Source organism: Aptenodytes patagonicus, chromosome 5 (assembly GCF_965638725.1).
Source record: "Aptenodytes patagonicus chromosome 5, bAptPat1.pri.cur, whole genome shotgun sequence".
In the NCBI taxonomy this organism is placed as follows: Eukaryota; Metazoa; Chordata; class Aves; order Sphenisciformes; family Spheniscidae; genus Aptenodytes; species Aptenodytes patagonicus.
In genome coordinates this window covers 59,947,711-59,967,532 of record NC_134953.1, presented here as the reverse complement: position 1 = coordinate 59,967,532, position 19,822 = coordinate 59,947,711, and the positions used below count along the sequence as shown (strand labels likewise).

General features: G+C 40.9%; 1 protein-coding gene across 12 annotated transcripts in view; it reads right to left on the bottom strand.

The window, feature by feature from the left end:
- The window catches only part of DOCK7 (dedicator of cytokinesis 7), a 106,822-nt gene that overhangs the window by 31,945 nt on the left and 55,055 nt on the right, over nucleotides 1-19,822 (bottom strand). For 4 of the 12 annotated variants that reach the window (XM_076340023.1, XM_076340024.1, XM_076340026.1 and 1 more), the window contains exons 15-28: nucleotides 13,953-14,070; nucleotides 13,305-13,375; nucleotides 12,341-12,479; nucleotides 12,041-12,142; nucleotides 11,680-11,766; nucleotides 10,684-10,915; nucleotides 9,200-9,364; nucleotides 8,102-8,271; nucleotides 4,129-4,221; nucleotides 2,810-2,899; nucleotides 1,703-1,798; nucleotides 1,459-1,599; nucleotides 1,193-1,306; nucleotides 2-172 (exon numbers count right to left, since the gene is read on the bottom strand). In XM_076340023.1, coding sequence (XP_076196138.1) covers nucleotides 2-172; nucleotides 1,193-1,306; nucleotides 1,459-1,599; nucleotides 1,703-1,798; nucleotides 2,810-2,899; nucleotides 4,129-4,221; nucleotides 8,102-8,271; nucleotides 9,200-9,364; nucleotides 10,684-10,915; nucleotides 11,680-11,766; nucleotides 12,041-12,142; nucleotides 12,341-12,479; nucleotides 13,305-13,375; nucleotides 13,953-14,070 — 1,789 coding nt within the window. The remainder of the gene's footprint in view (nucleotide 1; nucleotides 173-1,192; nucleotides 1,307-1,458; nucleotides 1,600-1,702; nucleotides 1,799-2,809; nucleotides 2,900-4,128; nucleotides 4,222-8,101; nucleotides 8,272-9,199; nucleotides 9,365-10,683; nucleotides 10,916-11,679; nucleotides 11,767-12,040; nucleotides 12,143-12,340; nucleotides 12,480-13,304; nucleotides 13,376-13,952; nucleotides 14,071-19,822) is intronic. The other 8 variants (XM_076340029.1, XM_076340030.1, XM_076340031.1 and 5 more) reach the window with 3 other exon arrangements.

Sequence of the window (19,822 nt, the reverse complement as noted above, 5' to 3'; positions counted from 1 at the left end):
CCTGAGAAGTTGCTGAAGACACAGATGGTGACGGAGATGCAGGCGGTGTAAGCAAGCTGCAGGGTAAATTCAAGGTGACGTAGTGTTCATGGCTGCAAATGATGCGAAGGAAGTCCAGCCTCAAAGATGCCAGGTTACTTGGATTTGTTAAGGAATACAGCTTTGAAGACACCTGGCAAGTTTAGCCCGTAAGATTGCAGTTAGCGCCAAAAGAGAGTATAAATGCAGCACCAGCCCCCCTGTCCCACCACTGTTCCCCCAAAACACTTCCAAAGCAAGAACTGAAGAGCTTGATATCATTAAATGGTCACATCCACATCACTTTGTGCTACAGATTAAACTTCTGATGTGCAGGAGCCATACACATCCCAGCCAATGGCACATATATCAATACAAGATGTATATAACAGCCATATTTATATAAGCAAATGAATAACTATGTGCTTCACATATGATAGCCACATCCAATTGATTTCAGCAGGGAGTTGTGAGAAGCAGGACCGCACAGTGTGATGCATTAACAGGTCAAAGATGCAGGTTGCCTAATATACAGTAGGCAACAAAGCTCAAATGCTACTGCTGTTCTTGCCCCTTATATAAAATGTTTTAGACTCTGCAGCAAAAATTAGTCTAAGCCTAAGCTCCTGATACCTCATCATCTCCTTTGTACACAGTGTCAGCACAGATGTTTGTAGTCAAATGAAACTTCGTAGTTTGAGGTGATTTCCCTGTCACAACATTGCAAATAAGCTTCCCAATGAGTAACGTAGGAACCCTCCTTATGGGAAGGAGACCTTGCACCCTCAGAAGGATGGAAGGTGAGCTTGGTGATCAATATGATCATACAGGGTCAATGTGTCCTTGAGAGACCCGCTGACACGCCATGATAGTTTGAGCTCCCTCACAAAACCTCCTACTAATTTTTGGTTCAATTACTCTGAACATGGTGAGCAGAGGGAGTAATTCTTCCTTCCTGCTGCATGTCCACTCAAGGGAATTACTCCCAATTCACATTTAAGAGTGTAATCAGAAGGGTGTAAACTCTAAACCACCACTGAGAATGGCTTGCTTGCTCTAAGAAGACCTGAATAGCAGAATTCTGTGTCCACAGTTTACTGTCTGTCCAAAGAAAATTAGAGTAATAGGCTATGCTATGGTTCACAGTTAAGTCATAATATTTATCTGCATTTACCTGTTTGTAGCAAGTCTTAATAAGAGCAAAAACAAATCCTCTGTCCATGATAGACAACAGGTCATTGAGGAAAAATGCAAGACTGGTGTTGAGCCTTTCAACCATTTCTGTATCCTAGAGAGAAGGAAGAGAAAAAGGGTAAAGAAAATGAAGAAGAGCACACTGTATGTTTTCAAACAACAATTCCTGGTCTAGGCACCAGCAAACATGCAGGAGGTCTGGTGCCTGAGCTCTGACCGGGGTTCAGTTTAATTGTTTGCCATTACCTTCTGAAACCGAGAGACTATATCACCGGCAATTGTGCTGACCAAAGCAGTTACATCATCCATGAAACGCTCAGGAAAACGATTCTTTCTTGGCGCATCCAGTTTGTCAGCAAAATACAAATGATGCACCATGCTCTTCACCTATAGGAATATAAATTACAACAAAGCCACTTGCAGTTGTTGCCGTTCGTGTTTTAAACTATGAACTGTAAGACAATAAGCAAGGTGTTTCCAGTTTGCTCACCATCAGCTCGAAGAAGAACCAGGCCTGCTGCAGGGCTGCCTCCCGCACACTCCCACTGCACACAACCCACTGTAAGGCCAGTTCTTCATGAAAAAGCTACACAGATTCAAATCCAGAGTTAGTTCGAGCCTCAAGATCAGCTCACAAAACAGTCCGCATGAGAAATGGTAGCACGGTCCACGGAAAGTATGGCAAACAATGAGGTTAAGCAAAATAAATAACTGGGAACATAACAGCAGTGGTGGCATCCCTTAAAGAAAACCCCAACTAACAATGAAGGATGATGTTATGATATGCGATGTGAGAAACATTTCACAGCATCTTGCTCCAAAATTGAATTTCAAGTGTCAAAAGAATTTTCCACCCACCCAAAAAAAAAAGTTTGGTGCTCAAATAAGTTTAGTTTAAAAGTCTACCTTTCTGCCTGGTCTGATTTTTGCAGGAAAAAGGAGTAAAAAGTGGACATATAAAGCGATTTGTACAAAGATATATATTTACTGTGAGAAAGGACTTAAAACAGTAAGAAAGAAACGTGGGGCTAAGAAACAGCTTTTTGATGTCTTTTCTCGGGAGGACCAACCCACAGACTGGATGTTGTCAGTGATCACATTTTCATTACACAAAAAGTCAGGCATTTTGCCTTTCTGACATTGTTTAGTAGGATCTCGTCTCTTCTATGGGAGCGTACTTCGAAAGTAACTCCCATTCACTTTCTGGAGTCACTTTGGACTAACACCTATATAACAGTCCAGCACACATCCGTAATGCTAGCCAGCTAACACATTGTAATTTTGCACACAAGAATGTATCATTTACATGTCTAGACAATGCTATTCATATTTTTTGAAAGCCAGTAATAAACTGGCTCCAAACAGTATGGACATTAAATCAGATAAGCTACTCCTGATCATTTTATTGTTCCCAATTCAACTCTGTCAGAATACTTCATATTCACTACAGCCTGGATATTCAGAGGTGTTAAGCAACAGCAGTTCCTAATGACCTCGGAAAAAATCAGGCTATAAATAAAAGAATAGATTGCATCATGTTTTCAGAACGACTTGGCCTCCCTGCCCCACAATACCAATTGTCTTCACTGAAATCTACCTTTTTAGTTGGTAATCGTCCTGTTAATGTTTGTAAGAAACTTGACGTCTCAGTGTGCGAAGACATACGATTACAACTTCGATCCGTAGCCTACGGAGTGGAGATGAATGAATGATGACAGGACATTAAAGTTTGCTGTGGATGGGTTTTGCAGCTCAAGGACAATGTACGTTTACAAAAATACTGTTCCAACTGTAGGCTTTTACTGTCTTTACACCTTTTTATGCATTCTCAAACTCTTACTCATTTACAGATTTGGTTTAAACAAAATGACAGTACTTTTTATTGTTTTAAGACATATAGGCTATTTCAATAACTGCATGTTCTTATGCACAAAAACACTTAATGCTGCAAAGCATGAAACTTTTTCATCATTGTATTTTATCAACATGCACATGTCAAGGAAGTAATACTTGTAATTTCAGTCCATACCTCTCAATCTACCAGAGACCAAGCACGTGGGGATGTACCCCACAGCGACGCTGCTGCTGGCACAGTGAATGAGAAAATTACTGAAGTTCTGTTTCTGATGGAAATAATTTGCCATGAGTGCAAGTGAACTCAGACTAAGTATTTCTGGAAGACCGATAAACCTGAAAGGAGGTACAGTTGAGAGGTACGTTCAAGGCAATCATGCAGTGGAAAGCAGCAGGCAATGGGGGGTAAATAAGTCTTTCTGACTGAAACTGCTATAAAGTTTTCATACTTTGCAACACAGAACAGATACAATTGGCCCTAGCAAGTCACTGGTTCCAGTACTCAAATTTACATGTTTTAAGAGAGAATTTTACATGTGGTAATCAATTTTGGTTCAACAATATTCCACTCAGTCATGAAGGATTACTTGACGATGAATACTAAATGCTTGATGAAAATGGCAAAATGGTTCACAACGTCAAAAGAAATGGCAAACATGGACAAAACTATGAAGCTGTGATTAATGTTCCCACTTAGAAATGTGCTCCACCTGAAGCTGAAACTAGTGTTAGAGAAAGAAAAAGAGAGAAAAGAAAAGAAAAGAAAAGAAAAGAAAAGAAAAGAAAAGAAAAGCAGTCACAGCATTTACGTGTCACAGACCAGCAACCACTGAAATGAAAGAAGGGGACACGTTCACTGATTTTGAGGTTTTTCATGCAGTGTGGTGAGGTGGTAAGGGAGAAGATGCTAATTTAGAAAATAAAACCCACAAAGTTTTCAAGGAATAAATAAACAATAAAAAACCCAAACCACCAAAATTGGAGTATACACTGAAAGGAAGATATTCTACAGGGAAACATCAGGGAAAACAAAGCCAGAAAAATCTCTACCGAAGACACCACCTGTGTTGACTCTGCACTTGGGCTGGGGTTGGATCCCCATGGGGCTGCTTTTGGACCACCAGTGTTTACCCAGGAATTGGAGCGGTCTAAACCCTGGGCATGTAATAGAAAGCAGTTGGGAAAGGAAAGAAATATTACATGTTGCATGCCATACAGTAGTCAAAGTTTAGTCCTTAAAAGCAATCAAACCAGGTATACTGCAAACACATCACCAGTTAGCACTGTTAAAGCAGCCTGAATTCTCAGGTGTCTGTTGAGACATTTTAGTCCAGAGGATTATTTTATATCTCATCACAAACATACACCACATTAATACTGTCGACAGCTCTGGTCCAACCTGTCCTATCTGTAATACCTGACATTCAAAAACTATCCTCCTCCTGAAAAATTCCACTCTTACTTTATCAGTTTAAACCCATTCACTTCAGTAGATGGAGCCAGCCCAGATTTACAGTGTGACAGAGGAAAATTGATGCACAGATGTGAAAACCACAAAGGATGCTCTCTGAGGTTTCCTGCACTTTTAGGGTAGACTGCTTGTTAGCCCACAGTTTATAAGCTCTGCAACTCTTACGGAAATGCTGAAAAACTTTGAAAAGACTGACTGTCAGCTCTCATAGGGTTTCCTACTCATGGAATAAAAAACCAGCACCACTGGTAGAGTAACCCTGTGAACAGGATTTCACATGGACATTTGGGTATTTTCTCTGGGCAGTGTGGCAAAGAGAGGAAAGAGCACATACCTTTTCTGGAACCAACCTGCTTTGCCAAGCAAAATACTTGAAAAATCATCCTGCTTTTTAAAAGCTCAATCTAGTTTGTACTCCAAATTCTACTCCTGCAATGGATCATATGGGCAAAATTACTGTGGATCCCTCCTCTCTCTCTGCTCCCTTCTCCTCTCAAGACACTCAGAAAGAAGAAAAGGAAAAATTTAAACTTGTGTTTGTCACTCAGGCTGCTCCCAACTCAGGAATATTCAGTGGGATGCAGTGGACTTTCCTGGGCCCCAGGAACCAGCTCTAGTGGAGGCAGTTTTGCAATGCCACAACCAAATAGCAGTTCCTCATAAATTCCACACATCGGTTTCGACCCTCACCTAAGCGAGAACTTTCATCCTAGTTTCTGTGCCAGCTTAGGGCTTTTTCCCAATACATGAAGCAAAGGTGCAGCCCATTTCATCACAGCGATTATCATCAGCTGCAAAGTCCACCAAGCCTAACAATCTATTTCTCTCAGCAAAGAAAAATCCACCTCAAGGTTGAACCCAGTGTGAGAGCTGTAACCTGGGATTTGAACCATAATCCACTGAGCTATCCTCTATGCAGAGTACAGCAATGCTGTAATTTTGCTTAAGATGTCCAATAAAAAAATACTGAACACACATAAGGAGAGTGTTTTAATCTCAATTACTTCTTGGAAGAAATAAAGCTCTCTGCCCTGCTCAGACCCATAAACATGCTTTATTTTGCTCACAGTGAATTAAAGTTGAAAGGACTTTGCAGAATGCCGAACTAAGCTCATGTTTTGTAAAATCAGGTCTAATTTTGAAAATGCCTTTATCACACTCACATTTCTGCTCACAAGCTTTCTAATCATGTCACTCTGGTTCTGAGGATGAAGTTAAACACATACTGTGTTTGCAGAAGCAGAAGTCATTTTGCAAAAATCTGAAAAGAGAAAGATTCTTCCCTTTTTGGAAAATAAAAGAGTATAAGAGCTTCTTATTGCTTGGCAGAGTCACTCAAAAGTTCACAAAACTGCTATTAAATTCTGTTCTGTCTCTGGAGTTCAATCTACAGCTGGATCTGTGCAGGAACATAGCACACATTTGTGAAAATCCACTGTCAGAGCAATGAAACTCCACAATCTTTTCTGTTTTTTCCCCAGCACATCTCCAACATTTCAGGAACACTTAAAGTGTAAAATGTCATCACAGGTCTTTTTAAACACTTGATAAATTTGCTTTAGTAGGGAATAAAATTTACATGGCCTCAATTCACAAATGAAGGCAAAATAAGTGACAGACCTAAAACCTCCTCTCTTATGCAAATACACAGAAATCTTACAAATCCTGTAAAGGAGATGACTATTTGAATTTTCAGAATTGAGTAAGAAGCTGATACAGGGGAGACTTAAAGCATATTTACCAAACCTATCAAATATCTTACATTACAATAAAAAACAATACAAGACTGGACTCCAAAGACTTCCCATCAAACAACAAAACACAATTTGTTTTTTTTAAAGCAGAAAGCCTTCCATAACAGATTCTAATTTGAAGTGCAGGTTCCCTATTTGGGTATATGTGCTTAAGGCATTACATGGAGAAACAGAATAGGAATTTTTGCACCCTTTTACCCATTTCAGCATCTCAAGAAGTGTCTTATTTTTGTCTGTTGTTATTAACAAGCAGAAATAATTATATTCAACCAAAATTCTGTATAGTCAGACTGACCTTAATTTCTGATGCTCAGACTACCCTAAAGGAAACTTTTCCCTTAACAATTATTCACAGAATAGGTTTTTCTTTAAAGCCTGGAGTACAGCTCTAGAAGAAAATCTCTCTTCATTTTGTATTGTGACATTATTCACTAAGCCAGCACGTGTTAAAATTCTGATAGCCTGTGTAAATTCCATATGCACATTAGTGCCTATGGCATTTCACAAAAGGTCAGGGTTGTTTAATTAGCAAGATACTGAAGTGGTCTTTAAAATATTTTAAGACTTCTAAGTCCAAATTTGATGTAAGAAATAATGATTTGGCTGCCCACATTTCTTCAGCCTCTTAGTTGGTCAGCAAATCATGTTATTCATTTTAAATTGGTAACCTCTTTCTGAAACTATGTTTTTCTTGCTCTTGTAAAACCCAGGACCAACCAGTGTCAAGCCTGTCTGGTCAGGCTGATGGCTTTATTAAAAAACTTGCTCACTGATCTTCCAAAGGATCGAACATAACAGCTCTCTGAAAGGGCTCAGGAATTCATCTGTGCTGGAAGAATGAAGGGTCACAGGTGGGAAAGCATCTCATCTTGGTGTAAGTTATCACAGTTTGAAGATTAAAAAAGACAACCCCAAACAAGCTAAGGCACCCCTCTCAGGGAAGGGAATTACCAACACAGCAGATTTGCCCTGGCTCATCCCACCTATTTTAGGCACAAAAATGAAGTGCTCAAATTGGGACTGCAGCAGTCCTATGTACTTGGAAGTCACCAGAGAGAGACGGGCCCTTCTGCAAGAGATGCATATACTGAGCCCTTAAGAGCCAAAGTAAGACCATGCCAGATGCTCTGCACTAATGTGCCCACACTGGAAAGTCACTTTTAGGCGTGGGGGGTCGGTGTGGGTGCAGAGTTAGCACACCATAAATTCACACTGCAGCTCAGCTGGCCGGACTATGGCTCACTCATTAACCATCCAAAATCCTCTCTGGCCCATGCAGGGACTAGGAATATTCCTGCTGTGTGCAAGATACCTGCTCTGGACATAAGTAGTAGGGAAAGCATCTGAGCAGCCGTTAGTGCTGAATGCAGAGGAGAAGAGAGAGTTTTGGTTTGGGAGGTAAGAGTGTGATCACAGGGTGGCAAGGTAGGGGATGCAAGGTTTGGGGAGACATAACAGAGCCAATCAGAGAATACAGCTGCTGGCCATGTGAAAAGTGAAGTAGTAAAACCATTCTTGTCCTACTGGTCTTGGGGAGACAAGTCCAGAAGGACTCTTATCCCTAGCCACCACACTTGTGGAAGTAACACTGCCAGGATGGTCTCCAAAAAGTCAGAGAGATGAGCAACTATTTTCAAGGAGTGGAATTTCAGTAGTGTTATCAGCAACTGCCAGAAAAAGTCTGAGAAGGGGCCATTAGTAAGGACATCTTTTCACAGGAAAAAAATCACAAGAACTTCCCTGTTATTTCTTTAAAGATTAAATAAAAGATGCTGAAGTTCCTGTAAGACCCTCAGCAGTGCATACGTACCTTACTGCCAATGATCGAGCGAACTTCATCGTCCGGCGAGGTGGGGGTCCCAGATATATCTGGGTTGCTGTTGCTGAGGCTCCGTGAGCGGTTCAAGTTAAGGCTTGCCGGTCGGACAGCAGATCGAGCCATGGTGGCATAATGCACTGATCCCCCTAAGCCACCGGGACCTACGGTGGTGTATGAAAGAACATCCTGTCAGGCCATCAATCAGAGCCTTGATCTCATGCTGCTTTACACCAGCCTGATGCAGCAAATCCTCTGTATAACCAGTAGGTCTGGCCCGTAATGAAATCTTCCCTGTGCCTTCCCCTGCCTGGTTCTCCAAGGCAAGCAGCAGAGAGAAAGGGATGGGATTAAAAAGCTATTTTATCCACTGATCTGTGGGAAGCAGGAAGCTCCCTGTGGATTTAGGCAGCCAATGTGAGGTATGTCTTTAGCTAAAGAGAGACTTTCCAGACCTCAGACTCGAAAACCACTGAAGAACTGGGCACAGTTTTAAGTACAGAACCTTCCCAACCCCTCTCAGAGGTTTTCCACTCCACACAAAAAGCAAATGCTGCACACAACAGTCCTTCCAAAGCCTAGCTGTCTGTGGCTCTCATTCACACCGATGCCCCCCCCGTGCAGGTACATCCCTTGTTCTCAGCAGGGGTGGAATTAATTTGTTTCCCTCCTGTACCCAGACATGTGTTTTCAAGTATTTCACACTCCTTTTCCAGTGTTTCAACTTTTGCTGGAACTGGATAAAAGTACAAAAGTACTAGTGAAGGATACTGGGAAACATGACAGGCCAAGACATTTGTCTAACTTGCTACAGAAAACAAAACTAAAAAAACCAGTATTTTGCCATAATTTAGCCTCATGGTCTTTCAGCGGTGACACTGTTATTAAGATCATCAAATAGTTAAATCTCTGACATGGCTAACTGTAATTAAACACATCTTGTAAATGGCTACACTGGATCATAGAGAAAGTTAATAATAGGGCTTGGCAGGGAACCAGCCATGCAGTTGGAGCTCAAGAGCACCTGCCAGCAAGCAATTTTTGCTTGCTTTTAACAAACCGTGACTTGAAATAAAATTAAAAAAGAGCTACCTGGTGATGGTGAGTTGGGATAGGTATTTGGTAGGCGAAAAACATAATAAATATAGGAAGCAAGAAGGCTGTTTCTGCCATGCTGGTCCTGGTTTCCATCCAAGTTCTTGTGAAGTCTGTTTATGATTGATGCCATCGCTTCAAAAGATGCTTGGCCCAGGTTAACTGAAAGTAGTAAGTGAGGAGTTTGTTTTAGACTGCAGAAGTGCCCCTGAGCAAATCCTAAATGTGCATTTCATCCACCTTCTAAAGGATAAATGGTGAAGCTTGTTAAGAGTATAGCAAGCATTTCTCATGAAAAACTGAACCTGGTATTTGAACTAGGTCTAATAAACAGCTTGACAGGAAGACAGGTGTTGCAGTGATAAGCTTCCACTTTTATTAATAACACATTTAATGAATTTAGGCCTGATTTCTGGAGTCAGACCAACTTTGGTCATCAACTGCAATGGTAACAAGATCAAGTCCTTGTTTAATTGATGGATAATATCCTTTGGATATTTATCATACTTTTCTCAGTTAATTATTTTCTCCATTTAAGCCTTAGCCAAAATATAAACTGTATCAAAAAGAACAATTCCATTCTGTTTTGGAAAAAAAATCTATTCTAAAAATGAGCACAGAAATATACACATGGACTGAGGCAGATATTCTAAACAATTTAGGGATGAAGCAGACAGCAGCTGGAGACTGTAAATCTTTGTTTTTTAAAAACTAGACACTAATGTCCTCAATGCTCCATACAGACAAACTAAACTAATACAGAACACTTGAAGAGTGAAAGAGCTTTAAAATATAAAATAAAAATTCAAGCAAAATTCTTCCCCAGAAAGATAACCTTTCTAAAATAAATGACTGCTATTTTTAAAGCAGTCTTAGATACCTATATTCCATCATGTCCAAATTCAAGTTTCCTACAAAAAATCCCAACTACAAAAAAATCCAACTGCTATTTTAAATACTAAGGAGCTAATCCTGACTTCCACTTGAGATTTTTTGTACTGCCAGACCTTAGCCCATAACAGGGAGCAAAAGGAACGATTATTCATGCTGACAGTATCAGATCCACAATAGCCATAATACATAGCATCTGTATGTTCTTATCTTACCTACTTCAAGATTTTCCAAGGTGACTAGTAAGGTTGAAATTCTTAGTTCTGAATGTCAGTATGGAGACACCTTAACAGGCTCCAGTGCTAAGAAAATGCTGAGCATCCAACTCAAGAAACTCAGGCCCCTTTCTGGTGTCTCAACTTGGACACCAAATTACTAGTCATTCTTGAAAACCTTTGTGTTAAATATTGCTCCTGTGTATATCACCACTGATCTGGATGCCAGCATGTTTTAATTTGAAGATACATGGTATATTAGTGGCACTAAAATGAAACATAAAAATGGACCTTTTTATTTCTACATAAATATGATAAAATTGGAAGTGTCAAACTTTCAGCTATGTAATTCTCTATAAAACTTAAATAGAATACCTATTTGGCCTGCAATGACAGGAGGTCTTACTACCAGAAGAATCAGTTTGTCAAGCAGGAGATGAAGAAATCGCACTACCGGCTCCAGTTGAGAGGAATTTAAAGCTGAAATGCTGCTCTTCAGTTCATTTTCCAAGTTGTTTTCTATAATTCTCATGTCTCCTATTCGCACAGGGAACATGTGCTCATCCAGAGCATGGACAAGTGCAAAGAACTTGTCAAGGTAAGGGTCCTACACACAAGCAAAAAAACCAATAATCAGCAAGAAGCTCCAAAAGTAACTCCACTTTCTATGGATTTGTACCTCATGGATGGATTTTCTCCCTCATTCTTCTATCTGACCATTTAATCTCACAAAATTAACAGAAACTCAACATCTTTGACAGCTCTGCCCGTATGTCTAATTCAACTGACATCAGCCAATGTTCAGAAGTTGTCAGGGCAAAACTAGAAGACTCGCAGACTGTGTATTCTTAGAAAAACAAACAAAAATGCACTGAAATCATGTTATTATTTACAACACAAATAAAGTACACAAAAAACATCAAATGACATACTGGGAATTAACAGAACTAAAGTTGAAATGATTAGTCAAAATGATTGTCATCTTTCTTTTCAGATAAAAGAAAGCCAGATGAAAAATACATGGAGAAACAAAAGAGGCAGAGGGGAAAAGGAAAAACAAGAAAACATCATATGCCTGGACTATATGTTAGACCTGTTGTATTAAACACAACAGTCTGAGGTCTGAAAACACTGTTGGCCATTCACCTCCTGTGAATAAAGGCCAAACTGCTCACATTTTTAAGCAGAACTTCTCAAATATACTCATAGCAGAATGTAGAATAACAGGTCTGCTGGCTCAGAACTGAAAATGAGGTTGCAATTTCACTACAAGTAATTATTATACTCTTCACAGTATGAACTTTGACAGTGTGTCAACTGTCAAAAGACTATCAAACTCCTTTTATTACAATGACTGCTCTTAACATTCACCTGAGTGTGGAGGGATGAGACAGCAACAACTTCTACGTTGAAAACCCCTTTGTGGTTATCCACCCACTTCATTCCAGGGAGTGGAACCTGCAGGTTAACAGAAAGATGAGTGAGGATGTGTCAAGAAAGCAGAGCTAAGGCGCTTCTAATTACAATTGCCATTTCTTTTCATTTTATTGTCAGATCACACACACGTGCCCACACACAAACACACAAACCTGTCTAAACGGTATTTAAGAAATAAATAACCTATGAGTTAAAAATACACATGCGCACACACACGTATATATGTACACATACATTCTTTCACTTTTTAACAGAAGTATTCTCCTGCTGATTTTCAGCATGAAGAACAACTCACCTCTGGAGAAAGCACTGAATAAGCCTGTGGTGGTTTTTCCAATGAAACAGGTAGGCAGAACTGACCAGTCTTTAACCGTCCATTTTGAAGCATTGGTATCCACTTTGAGGAGAAGGAATTAACAAAAGAAAAAACAAAAACACACACTTCTTAAAGCTTTCTTGAACTTTGCAGGCTTGACTGTCAAATTCTCAAATTCTACAATGGCGTATGAGTTGACAGTGATGTTAATCAAACTGCAAACAAATGCATTATGAATATATCCTGTGCTGAAAAACATAAAGACTGAAAGACACTCACGGTGTATCCGACTGGAGTCTCCAGGGGAGTGTTTTGCTTTTGTTGGCAACTGACATGGTAGAAAGTAAAAAGCAGGTGGTGGTGATCAGTTAAAGTGGCTGGAAGCTTAATCTTGATTTCCTCATGAAAATCAGGCGATCTGTGCAGAGACCAGACCCTCAACTGAGTCATCAATACAAACAGTGTGGTTTACTATCTTATGTTCAAGACCGAACCCTTTGAGTTAAAGTATCTGGAGGGAAGGAAGTATATGGACTATTCCAAGGGATTAAAGCTTCACTTTCTGATCACCAAGGACTGGAAAAATTTCATGTATGCATTTACAGTCCACAAAAAATGAAAGTGGCAGCCCCCTCCTCACACAGGCACTCTGAACTGCGCTGCTCCCCATGAGCAATAAACTCTTGTTTCACGGCGGAGACTGCCACAACCCCCAACCTACAGAACAGGATTCTCTCCCCGGTACATCTCTCCCCAGTACAGCTACAAAGACAATCAACATGTTAAGGCCAGATTCTGCACTCCTTACCCCAGCTGCAATGAAATTATTTTTCAAGACCAAGTACTTCCAATTTGTAACTAAAGTCTAAAAGGCTCCAGGAAAATCACAAAGCGCATGCTAACATGAGTTTATAACGTAAATCTTCATGCCTACTAACTTGAAGCTTGTACTTACAGCATCTGCTGAGCTAGGCTACGTGCTCAGGATCACAGCCCCTGACACAATGCTCTTGATTTGTACCAGAGTAAACAAAGACTCTGGCTCCTAGTCATCGCAAAACTCTAACGACAGTATCAACTGACACTGCAGTTGTTGTGAGTGCTATGCAGATAGTCATTGTTAAATAATTAACACTGAGACAGAGTCACTGGTGAGTTACTCCACTTTCACACTGGTAAGACCTCCTTTGGGTGGAATCATACTATGGGGCCATGTCCTTTCACAAGCTGTCATGTGTTTTACCTGTTGTGATATACTACAGCTGTGTATGCTTCTTTGGAAAATTCAGGACAGCTAGATTTGCCAAAGATGACCTGCAAAAAAGAAAAAAACCAAAGAAATCCCGCTATAAAACCGTGCCAAGAATTTGTTCCATAAGCCCACAGAGACATTTACAGCTCCATTCACGAGTCTGTGCAGCTGTGTACAGTTACATCTGCTTGTTACATGCCCCTTCACTTATATGCAATGTTGTACTTAGTCGCTGAAGAGTTCACAGTTTTAACAATCCAAGTTACACATGCACACAGATAAGGCTGAAGAACTGATGAATGTAACCACCCCTACGCAGATCTTCACCAAGTGCTGATCACTTCTGGCCCCGAACACAAGTTTAACTATTTGGCATGGAAGCAAAGATGCTATTCCAAACACACGGGTGTCCACTGCAAACATCTCAGGTTAAAATACTAGCTACTACATTGTTACTTTGCAAACTCTATACAAATGTACTCTTTGTTCTGAAAACTGTAATTTTATATTCCCCTGAACTTGTTATTTTGAAATGTATTTCAGCGAGGTTTTCTTTAAGTCAGGAATTTTATGACTGCAACGTGTGCTCTGCCTTATCGGCATGCAGCATTCACCCAGAGCAAAAAGTACTTCCCTCACCGGCATAGCATTGCTTGGGTCCTCTCCATACATGAACTGGACTTTTACAGTGATATTCCTGGCAGATCCTTGGCGGTTGGCAAAGTTAAGGCTCTGAGGATAGACATAAAGAAGATTCCTGCAAGAGACAAAGGCAACAAGTGAGCATCTCCGTGTGAGAATGAGAAGGTTCACACCTTTATTAATGCTATTATTTAAACCTCTATGGAAACACTCAGAGAGTCAAAGTGAAGGGTTTGACATTTTCCATTAGCCAGATGGTCTTCTCTTCAACATAAGTGCACACCCATACAAGCGATTTGATAATGACTCCTTATTTTAGACATCAAAAGTCACAATTTTTTAAATTGCCATCATACTTTGAAATAGTTCCTGTTTATAAGGGTGCTTGAAAAATACATCTAAAAATTTACCAGTGATTCTATAATCTAAGAAGCTCAAGTGGAAAGAAAACATATGAATAGAGAAGCACTGAGAAGTGTTTTATTTGTTCAACACAGAGGCGCTGGTTCCTGTTAAATACCTTCCTTGTTGTGACTTGTCCTGCCTTTTTTTCTTTCTTTTTTTTAAATAATTTCTTTAAATCCTTACATCATGATGACTTCAGGCTACACCTCTCCTCTGAAAACGGATTAAACTAAATGGATATCTGCAGCTTCAGCAGATACACAATCTTTGCAATGACTCAGATGGAATGGTGTCTCCAATTCCACACCTAACTACCATGCTTTGGGAAGGATGGGGATCAACTAAAACTCACAGCTGAGAAGCAAAAATAGTTAGGAGCTCTGGAAAACAGCAGGGATGGCCAGACTGAACCAGGAGTGTTTAGTTTAGAGGGAATGGCTGGGGCCACAGGTAATGACAACACTCCCAGGTATCTGAAGAACTGCTGCAAAGACTGAAGTAATAAAGTGATCATCACATCCACAGGGAATATGACAGGACGTAATGGGCTGAAATTGCAGCACAGGAGATTTAGGTTAGATGCGAGGGAAAATGTTCTGACTGTAAGGCTAGTTAAGCAGTAGCACAAATTGCCTGGAGAGGGTGTGAAATCTCCGTTTTCCAGTAGCTTTTGAGGACAGGTGAGGCAGACACCTGTCCAGATCGGTTTATAGACAACCTCAACCTTCACTGGGGGGGGGGGGGCACATTTTGGAGGCCTCTTCCAGGTCCATTTCTCCAAGTCTATGATTACTTTAAACACAACAGTGACGAGATACAAAATTCTGCAATATTTTCCATCCTCTTAGCCCTGCTGAGTCCCTGCCAACAAAGTGCAAGTTGAATTCACACAACGTCAGCAAAACTGTCCACTACAAGCCCCCGCCTGCCCTATGAGCAAGTAGTTTATACCACAGAAAGTCCCTTGCATGTTCCTATAAAGACAAAAAAGACAAAAGCCCCGGAACCATTGCACTCAACATACTCAATTATTCAAAGGAAATATACCTTCTTTTGCCCCCAAACAAGTAAAAGTGTATTAATTATTATACGTCTTTAAAAAGTCAGCCTGGAAATCCCCTGTCCATCACGTCCAGCCCTGCGCACCAGACCAGCGTCATTCCCCCTCGGACACCCTTGTTCCTACAGCTCCAACAAGAGGGACCGAGAGGGATGCTCACCACAGGCTACTTGGCAGTCTGATGCTTAGGTGAGAGGTTCATGTCGCTGCCTTGCATCTGCTAGGGAAAAAAGACTGGTGTGTTGCATTTTGCCCAAACACTGAAGCAACCAATTCTGTAACAAGCCCTGGCTTGTAAGGCAGGAGGTAAAAGAGGTTCCCTTCCCCTCTGGCCCCCTCTGGGAGCTATTCAGGGAATCTGAACACAATTTGTAAGTAGTTTCCAACTGTTCCTTGTCCCAGAGAGACAAGAGACAACAGATGGGCACAGAAAACTGCAGTGAGGAGCACAGCAGGACAACATTTTAAGCGTAATAAAGCAGCCACTGCAGAGCGCTGGAAATAGATTGAAAACAAAAAGACCCTTTTTTGATTGTCAGGAGGGCAGTGATTTGGTTGCTCAGTGAAGGCACCTGGTGACTTTTTAGATGCCATGGGTAGCCTAAACACCTGCACTGGGCTGGCAGTGGGTCACTCTCCTGGAGGAGCACCTGGAAAGGTGGGCTGCCCTAGGCTGTCTGAAATTGCACTAGATGTCAACATTTCGGCGAATGAATCCCACCCAAGGACTTGGTTCTGACGGCAACTCCATTTGCTCCCCAATACCCATTGGTACTCCCATCTGTACAGACACGGGCTAATGCCAGTGCTAAGGAATTCTCTAAGAGCCTCTGAAGAAAAAGGTACCTCCTCCAAGTCAGCACCTATATAGAGCAGTCCAGCAGTATAGCTCCAGAAGGCTACATGGGGCAGCATTATGAAGCCAGGCTCTTTTCCACCCCTCCAGGCCGAGGAATATGCTTAGCTGGCACAGGGGAATTTCTTCCCTTTCAAGTCCTTCATGGTGAATTAAGTTTTTGAATCCCATCCCCATTGGTCACTTTGCCTAATCAATGCTCTCTTACTATTTCAGAGGGGGCCTGTGCCATTTTTGTGACTCTACTACTTTGTTCTGGCATGAATACATTTGCTCCTTGATGTTCTGTTTAAAAATGAAAATGGATATGAAAATTTACTCTAAAATGTACATTGCTCATAAAACTTTTATTAAGTATTATTAGTGCTTAAGAGAAGGACTTAATGTATTTGTGAAGCCAGGCTACAGGATCCCTATATCAAAGGCATATGCTTATGCCTTATGCTTAGGACTGATTTATGCTGAATAGCAGAGATGAGCCTAAACCAAGCTTGCAGTTCTACCACCTCTTCTGCTAGGGCTTGGCCTGCTGGGAGCAAAGGAGACATTTCACCAATTTGATGCCACCCTAGAAAGAGGGTGCTAGAGACCTACAAGCAGACATTACACCTGACATTACATGTCAGGCAGGGCTTTAGCTGCATTCATAACAACAAGCACTGGAGGAAATGTACAGGTTGCTCCCCTCTTCATTGCCTTTCAAGCCCTTGTCATGTGAAAGGCTCAGAGGGCAATTATCCTGCATTTCATTAGGAAGAAGCTCATGTTGCTCAGGGGAGTTCAGATGCACAGATCCCACTGTAAGACGGGAGAGTTGGATGCTTGCTCCTGTTCAGGCAGCTTCTCTCCAGAGGGTTTCCTGTTACAGGCATCATCCTTTTGTTGAGAATTTACATATAGAGACAGGAAAAAAACTCCCCCGCTCACAACATCACAATGTGACCGCAAATGAAAAATCCTATTTTACCTCACCCTACACAGGTAAAAGCCACAGATCTTCCTGTCTGCCATAAACACAGTTACAGGAGCTATGGAAAGAGACTCACGGCTGAAAAACTGACAGGAACATTATAAATCTCTTGAGGGAACCAATGCCCCTGTCTAACAGCCATCCTGGCAGGCTAACTTCTCAGTTTCTCCTCTGTTACCCTCTTTCCTTTCATTCATTACATCTCAAGTTCTCGTCTTATTATTTGCGTGCACAAATACCTGGGCTCACCAGACTTCGTAGGACACCAGAGGTGTAGCCACTATCCTCTGAAAAAAGTGAAGTAAGACTTCTGTGCAAAGTGATGGTAGAAGCTGCCTCACTGCACGGGTGAGATGATAGGCATCGAAGTTGCTGGGCTTTTAAAGGCAAAGTAAGTGGCATGGCACTTAATGTAGTCTTCAGAAATCAAGAGACGACAGCCCCAGCCCTGTATTATACACAAGTGGTGGGAAGCAAGAGGAGAGAGCAACTTTCTGGTGGGCCAGACATTGTAGGGAGGTCTCATATCATAGTGTTCAATTCTCTATAGAAGGGATAAAGGGAGGAGAAGGGATTGACCATGAAAATAACACTGCAACACCGACAACCATGCTAAGCATACACTGATTAAACAAAAGGACCGCTAGTCCTTAAGCTTCCAGGTAACAGCTACTTCTTGATGATACTATTCGCAGATTTCTATCAATAAAAGTTTCAGCCAGAAGCTTTAAACTCAAGGACTTGTGTCTGGAGCTTTTATATAAATGCTATGCAAAATGTATGCAAAGCTTATACTATTATCTCAAACAGATCTCAGAAGTACTTTTACCTCCATAAAATGAACTGCTAAAGTGCAAAGGCTTTCCAAGCCATGGAAATAATGGCACCAGGCACTCCTCTAAATATTTATATAATGTGATTGCAGCCATTTTGCAAAATCCTTCATAAAGGTATTAAAACATTAAGAGCTGATCCTAACTCTTAGAGGGAATGTCTAACTATTATGAAAATTTCCCTTTTCAGTAAAACCCAGAGACCTTTTTCTTTGCTTTATTCCTACTATAAAAATCATTTAAAGCCCATTTAATAAGGGTCACCCAGGTGCATGAAAGATCTTCAGGATCATGTTTGTTATATACATCTTTTCTTGACTGGGCTAACAGCTCTCAGAGGGAGGATTCCCCTTAGAGTTTCTACAGCCCCTGAATCTTACGGTTTATTCATACCAGAAGGTTTTCTACCCTCTGCTTTCCAGTGTCCTGCTTTTCTTATGGACTCTGTGATTGTTGTGATATCTAAGGGTGGTATTTTGTAGTGAGCTTATCACTGCTTGACTTTATTGGCACCGGCGTTAATATGGAAATGTGCTTGGCAGCCACTCGTGCTTTTTTAATATTTGACCTCAGAGCATTTTGACTGTCTTTTCCATTTGAAAAACAAACCTTTCTAAAGGGTAGTGTCACGTCTGAGCAGCGCCCTGGCACAAGCAAGCTCCTGTAGCTTGCTGAATTACCATGCGTCAGCTGAGGCGCGACAACTGCGGCACAGGAACAGGCAGCGCATGGCGACATGCAGGAACTTCTCAAGCTGCAGAAATCTGGTAAAATGTCTGATCTCCAGGTTATTGCTACTTCTTGAGAAACTCCCTATGTTCTTCTGAAGACTAAGCCAAGAATAAACATTTTTGGGGGTGATAGGGTTAGGAAGAATTCAAAACTATTTAAAACAAAACTGAGAAAGACTTCTTGTAAGAAATAGCTAAAACAACAGAAAATTATTCCTTTGAAACCCCGTAAAACCAAAGCCACTCAAGTACTTTGAAGTGGATTGCCGAAAGTCTATACCTTTTTTTTTTTTCTTTTCAATTTCGCAACCAGTTCTTCAAGTTTTGCAGCCCAAAATCTCTGTGTCAGATGCCAGAGGCTGGACTTTTTTCCCTATTACAGAGCAGTGTCAGGCCCAGATAAAAACCATACCTAAACTTCATCTACACAAGTGATGATCCAATGAGTTTCCCTAAAGAAAATACAAATCCTTCAAAAGCACACGCTTATTTTGCTTTTTTAAACATTGGAAGTGTTTAATAGGGTTATCAGGTACGATGTATCTTGGTCTACCATTCAAAGCAAAAACTATCAAATCTTTCAGAGTTAAAGTGTTAAGAACCCTAACAACTTCCTACAAAGGTACAACATAAGTGCCCTAAGTGCCATCCAGATCCTGCATGTGCTTTTTTTTCCCCACTCATTTAAACAGCTCTTCATACATTTCCATTGATATTACCAAATGAGAAAACGCTGCAGGAATGATGACTCAATCCAAACCCTCCAGGCTGACAACTGTCCCATGAATAACCCTAATTGCTCTAACACTTTTTCTCACAGATTTTTAGTAGGGTTGAGTAAATACTGATTTGATGAGTTTCTTTAGAAACTAATCTTAAAAAACTGCAGATTTTAATAAGGCATGATAGCCTTCCACCGAACAGCTTCTCATATACTAGAACCTCATGGACATCCCTTGTGAAAGCAATCAACTTTGTCAAAGCTAGATCTCTGGAATAAAGCCCTATGCCA